Source organism: Lathyrus oleraceus, chromosome 7 (genome assembly GCF_024323335.1).
Source record: "Lathyrus oleraceus cultivar Zhongwan6 chromosome 7, CAAS_Psat_ZW6_1.0, whole genome shotgun sequence".
Taxonomy (NCBI): Eukaryota; Viridiplantae; Streptophyta; class Magnoliopsida; order Fabales; family Fabaceae; genus Lathyrus; species Lathyrus oleraceus.
In genome coordinates, this window is record NC_066585.1 from 178,995,990 (window position 1) to 179,002,507 (window position 6,518).

The 6,518-nt window shown below is 30.8% G+C and overlaps 1 protein-coding gene across 4 annotated transcripts; it reads left to right on the top strand.

Annotated features, from left to right (window-relative positions):
• The first annotated feature begins 1,982 nt into the window (after positions 1 to 1,982).
• Positions 1,983 to 5,655, top strand: LOC127106772 (probably inactive leucine-rich repeat receptor-like protein kinase At5g48380). 4 transcript variants are annotated; one of them, XM_051044077.1, is made up of 3 exons: positions 1,983 to 2,087; positions 3,638 to 4,523; positions 4,604 to 5,655. In XM_051044077.1, the coding sequence occupies exons 2-3, from the start codon at positions 3,657 to 3,659 to the stop codon at positions 5,531 to 5,533; spliced, it is 1,797 nt and encodes a 598-aa protein (XP_050900034.1). In that variant the 5' UTR covers positions 1,983 to 2,087; positions 3,638 to 3,656; the 3' UTR covers positions 5,534 to 5,655. The 4 variants fall into 4 exon arrangements, with proteins under 4 accessions (XP_050900034.1, XP_050900033.1, XP_050900035.1 ...); XM_051044076.1 differs by having other exon boundaries at positions 2,036 to 2,133; XM_051044078.1 differs by having other exon boundaries at positions 2,045 to 2,133; positions 3,786 to 4,523.
• The last annotated feature ends 863 nt before the right edge of the window (positions 5,656 to 6,518 follow it).

The window sequence follows — 6,518 nt, forward strand, 5'->3', positions numbered from 1 at the left end:
TCACAGGATTACTTTGTAGGTTTCCCATCATTGAGGTTGGCATCCCATAAGGATGTTCACGTCCCAACACAGGCAGTGTGAAATTTATGGCGAAAGGCCTAGCCTCTGTCTCCATAATAGGTCTAGAAGTCACTGGGTGGCTTTGGGTTATTGGAGACAAAATTGTTCCTTCTGGTAGAGTCGATAGGGCAACAGTCATTGTCGGTATGGCTATTATGTTAACATTCAAAGGGATTGGTTCAGTCGACATTGCAGCGATCGTGCTTGTCCTAGTGCTATTATAGGGTTGTTTTCCATTACTTTTGGGAATAACCATCCTCCTGGCGTATTTCCTTGTAGGATTCCTAACTTCTCTCTTTGTTATTCTACAACTTCTTAGTCCCATGCACACTCAGAAATGAGAAGTTAATGAAAATGAAAAACTTATAAATGATATGTTTTTCGAAATAAGATCAACAATTCACATAAAAAGGGTCTCACCAGGTGTGCCATAAACAAAACAAGTTTCTATTAATACTTAAGGGAACAAACTCAAAAATATCCTAGAACATATTTGTGTGAATTTAAACCTTTGAACACCATGTTATGATTGAAATCGAAGACACAATGTAAAGATAACAATGTGAAATTTTGACAAGACTTGGAATGTAAAAGATTTTGAAGAGAAAGATAATTGAAATCAAAATGTAAAAATGAAGATAAAATGATAAATTATCGAAATCTAAATGAATGCAGAAAAATGCTTGAATGTAAAAGTGTTTGGAATTTATAAATATGAAACGCATATGTACATTTTCTTCACTCGTTTCTCAATTACACATATACTTTGAGTATGTAGAAATATGAGTACAATTGCGGACCCGTATAACGTAAACATGTGTCCCCTTATATACTAATCTAAAATAACTACCTAAAAACGGTCGATTAAACAAATCACAACACGTTTTACTTCCATGCATCAGTTATCTTCGACGAGACTCCATGTGTTTTCGAGTAACCACCTGTTCTAATCCAATCCCCGCTCTTTCAAACAAGCCAAATAACTAACTTAGAGCATTTGAAATTTTTATTAAGTTCACAAATGCTACCAACGCTCATCGACCTTCAACTGCTTCGCCCACACTTGCCAGATGTATAATTTTTGACATGTTCAATAGCTTCATCATGACACACTTACTCTTACTTACCATTTATAGTTAGGTCAAAAAATTCAAGGTAACAATATTGTAACTGTGAAAAAAAGGAAGTCAAAAAATGATTTTCGTGTACGCTTCTTGAAGTTTCATCTTTCCCCTCCTTGATTTGAACAAGAAATGATGAAATTTGCTTGGTGTCTTTATGGAAATTGGTCTATGTTATTGTCTTTTTATGTTCTTTCTCTAGAGCACTATTGTGTTATGAAGGAAATCAATTAATTCGTATCATGTTTAAATTTTAGAGAACTATTTTTTGCCACAGTAGACTAAAACAACCGTAGAGATATATTATACATATTATCGTGGTTTTTTTTCACAATTGTGGTAAAATTATTTAGGTATTTATATATAAAACTGAATAAGCGTGTCATTCATTTTTTTTTAATCCTAATTCATTTTGCCTTCAAACTTTAGCTTTCATTCTTCAAAAGTTAATGTAATATATTGAAAATTTTGATTTAAAAATAAATATTAAGTTTTACTTTATCAAGTAAACAATATACTTAAACCTTAACTTTGATCTTTAATGCCAAAATTTTTAAAAGTAATTCTCAAAATATTTTAGACAAAAATGATTTTTTTTTGTTGATATAAACAAAATTAATATTTTTCTTGACATTAGATTAGACACACTTCAATTTTAAAAATATTAATGTTATTTTGAAAACATGGCATTAGTGAGTGATTCACGGTGATAGACCGATTCCACGAAACTACTTGCGTCAACTACAAAGTCAATGATGTAGCGTAACTTTAAAATCACGTTAGAAAATATTACTAGTTGATATTGAATATAAGAAAGAAGAATCTCAATATCTAAGTGTTTTGTATTAGCAACTCTCGAATTTTGCATATAAAAGTTGTGGGTGTACCTTCGTTGCAATATACAAGGTGAGTATTTCCTTTTCAGGATGCATATTTTGATCACATGATCTTGGTGAGATTCCAATACATATCTCCATATAATATTTAATTTGATTCATGTTATGTTATAGTGATTTTTTTAAATAAGAAAGCTAGTGTAGTGATGTTAGAGTGATTATTTACTTTGTTAAGACTATAATAAAAGTCTCACAGTCCTTTTGTTTTTTTTTTTATGAGCAAACAGTTTTATTATATATTTATATAAAGCATGTTTTTTATCAGTGTCATTTGTAGTGCTTTTTTATTTGTTACTTTAGGTCTTTTATTTTTGGTTTTTCTAGACTCAGTAATTTTCTTGTAGTCTTTTTATTTTTTAAATAGTTTAGGTATCTTTGGATTGATGAATCATAACAGAGATGAGCAAAATATAACAGAGCGAAATTCAGTGAAACCGAATGAAATATAAGTCTTATTCTATTATTTAATTATTTTTTAAAAAATATTTTATTTTATCTCATACATCCCTAATTGAATGGAACAAAATATAAGGAATTGAATGGAATGAATTTCATCGTGTTCCATTTCATTACATCAATTATTTGCGAATCCAAACAATATAATTACATTAATTATCAGTTTGCTCCATTCCATTTCATTATATATATATATATATATATATATATATATATATATATATATATATATATATATATATATATATATATATATATATATATATATATATATATATACCATCGATCTAAACATATTTTTAAAGACTATAATTTTAATTAAACAAAGATTATTCGAGAGTACTTATGATAAATAATTTCTTCAATTTAATTAGAGATTTTGTATTTAGTCAATTTAATTAGATATTTTGTATAAATTCTATGCATGTAACAATGCTAAATTTTTCTAAGAAGAAATTTGCACTCATCATAATCTTACTTGCTTCTAGAGATTAACTTTTAAAGTTGTGTGAAGAGGATATCCATCGTAATTTTTCCCGATTCAAAAGATTAATTTCTAAAATTATGCATAGAATGTATTCGATTTCTTCTAATATATATATATATATATATATATATATATATATATATATATATATATATATATTCAAATTGATTTTTTTTTTTAATTTCAAAATCATTTTAAAATAAATAGACATAAAATATTATGCAAAATACTCTTTTATTCCTTAACTATATTTTTGTGTTCAGATTGATTACTTAATTATTATACATGTCAAATTGATCTCTTAACTCTTAAAATGTGTTATGTTGGACTTTTTTATCTAAATACCGACAAAAAAATTTAAAAATTAGACGTTAAATTTATCATTAATTAGACAAGAATGATCAATTTGACATGTTTTAAGAGTTAAGTGACCAATCTAAATTCAAGGGACAAAAAGACTATTTTGCCAAAAAAAATTCTTTTACAATGTTAAGAATATTAAAACCTTTGGTATTTGCAATTGGTATTTTCATATTCTTAATTTTGGTATCATTCCATGTTAGTTTGTCTTATTTTTTCATTTTCTTTGAACTCATTTTCCTTCTAAATATATGTAGAGGCTCAATTTCTTTATATATGCACGGAATGACTTTTCAAATAAAAAGGAATGTTCTCATGAATACTTTCTTGTGGGGCTCTTTTCTTTGCATCTTAATGACAAGTCGGAGTACCGAAACTGATATCTTATGTTTAAAATCCATTAAGAATTCCTTAGAAGACCCAAATAATTACTTACAAAGTTGGAACTTCAACAACAAAACCGAAGGTTTCATATGTAGGTTCATTGGAGTTGAATGTTGGCATCCTGATGAGAATAGAGTACTAAATCTTAAACTATCTAACATGGGGTTGAAGGGTCAGTTTCCACGTGGCATTGTCAACTGCTCTTCTTTGACAGGCTTAGACCTTTCAATCAATGAGCTCTCAGGAACCATTCCATATGATATATCAGTCATACTTCATTATGTGACCACCATGGATCTGTCTAATAACAAATTCACCGGTGAAATTCCAATAGATTTAGCAAACTGCACTTACCTTAATGTGATTAAACTTGATAACAACATTTTAAGCGGTGAAATTCCAAAAGAACTAGGCCAACTTACCAGGCTGAAAGTGATTTCTGTTGCTAACAATAATGGACTTTGTGGAGGGTCTTTGAGACCTTGCTTCTTGACAAGTGACAAGCACGGATATTTTCATCAATCATTCAAGGATGGTCTTATTGTTGGTTATGTTTTTGCACTCATTTGTTTTGTTATTATCAATTGTATGTTCTACTTCAAATATGGACATTGGGTGCATCTATTGAAGATGAAGAAAAACAAAACAATAGAATTGGGCAAATATATTTGCTCCATCATCAGTATGAGGAAACAAATGGTAGTTAATCAGATACATGAATTGCTACAAATGTGGTGGGCACACAGAGAAATTAAAGAGGTATTTCTTAATTATTTCCGTCTTTTTAAACAAATAACATAGTTTGACAATGTAAAATAAATTTGCACATGCATCCACAGATCTCTGTACTATATGAAAGATTGTCCTCGACAATATGGATGGAAGAACTGCATTATGCAACAGATTGTTTCTCTATGGATAATGCCATCGGGGTAGGAAAGATGGGAATGATGTATGAAGGATTTATGCCTAATGGTACTTTATTAGCTATTAAGAGATTGTTTGACTATCGACTATTTAAAAGGCAATTCCTTTTAGAAACAACGATTTTGTGCAAGTACAGGCACAAAAATATAATTCCCTTACTTGGGTTCTGCATTGAAGGAAAGGAAAGGCTTTTGACATATGCATACATGTCAAATGGAAGGCTTTCCAAATGGCTGAATCCTTTGGAAAGTGAAGTCATAAGATTGAAATGGCATGACAGGGTCAACATTGCACTTGGAATTGCAAGAGGGTTATCATGGCTACATCATATTTGTGATTTGTGCGTAGTACATTTGAATATTAGTTCCGAATGTATATTGCTAGACGAGAATTTTGAACCCAAAATATCCAATTTTGGAGAGGCAAAATTTATGAATCCCGACACAGAAGATCATCTAGGGAGGATGTTTAAAGCGAATGATGGGAAGAAGGATGTCTATGACTTTGGAAGTGTGCTCTTTGAATTGATTACAGGGAAGACTTATAATGAACTATCTCATTCATACGACACTAGTAATATATGTGGTGACCCTTTGAGTTTTTATAATGTAATTGATAAATCTCTAAGCGGTGAAGGACTTGAAAATGAAGTTTGTACGCTTCTAAAGATTGCTTGTGAGTGCGTAAAGGCTTTACCAAACCAAAGGCCAACAATGCTTGAAGTTTACAACAATATAAGCAATTTAAGGAAGGGACGAGATGGCTCTAGTGATGATTCTTACATGTTAAGGGAGTTAGAACTTGCTTCTTCTATTACTAAAGATGAAACTATTGAGTTTTAAAAATTAGACCAGGTTTACGCATACATGGGTTTTGTTATGTTGGCAAATGGGATGTTACTCTGAGGATCATTGTAATAAAAAGTTGTATTTCTCTCTAAATAATATTACTTAATTTTTCAAAATGTGCCTAAAGAATCAATATTATAATATAATCCCAAAACATATTAATTATGTATTTCATTTCATGCAATGATAAGTATCAAGGCATTTAATGGATAAGTACAGGGCTTTGTCGTGGGTTTTCCCCTCTATTGTAAAATCTTAATTGTTAAAACTCAAGAAACGGTTGGCAGTGATATTAGCAACCATTCCATCAAAGTGATCCATATTTATGTCTTTGGTGACATGGGCTTCATTCAATACTTTCGTCATTGCCTCTCGATGAGCCTTAGAGTTTAGGCGTAGGGGGGAGATATCTTTGAAGGGGTTTGGTTCAATTTATCAACCACCTTATAATCACTTTTCTTGATGATATTCAAAAATTTCATCGTCTCATCGTGGGATATAGCCTTATTAGAGGGATTTTCCCCTTGTTAAAGTTTGATCTTTCATTCCCCTTCAATAACCCTTTTGTCAATTCATCATTCATTCTTTTCATTTTCTCAGGAGCGAATACTCGACCACTACAGGTTACTCCATTAGTCTTTGTGATACTTGTGATGTTAGGCTTTGATATTACCAAAGATTCGCCTTTCCAATTTCCCCTTTCTCCATCTACGTTGACTGTCACATCATAATTTCAGGGCACTACCATGTTGCTCTTGTAAGGGAATGGTGAGGGAACACAAATGACAATGGGGGACATCTAGCTGATCGTTGGTTTTCTTTGAAATAGGGTTTTAAAGGTTGTTGGACATATGCCTCAGTCTTATTAGCGTACGACTCTGGCGTTAAGCTAACAATATCATCTTTTTCAAAAATTATCTGGATTATTCCTTGATTAATCGGTTTTTAGAGAAAGGGTCTTTCGAACGCATGTTTTCTT

Excerpts from the sequence above, each read along its gene's own strand:
- LOC127106772 (XM_051044075.1), top strand. The coding sequence starts at position 3,507 with ATGTTAAGAATATTAAAACCTTTGGTATTTGCAATTGGTATTTTCATA. Across the intron at positions 4,524-4,603 it reads CACACAGAGAAATTAAAGAG|ATCTCTGTACTATATGAAAG; the intron begins GTATTTCTTAAT and ends ATGCATCCACAG.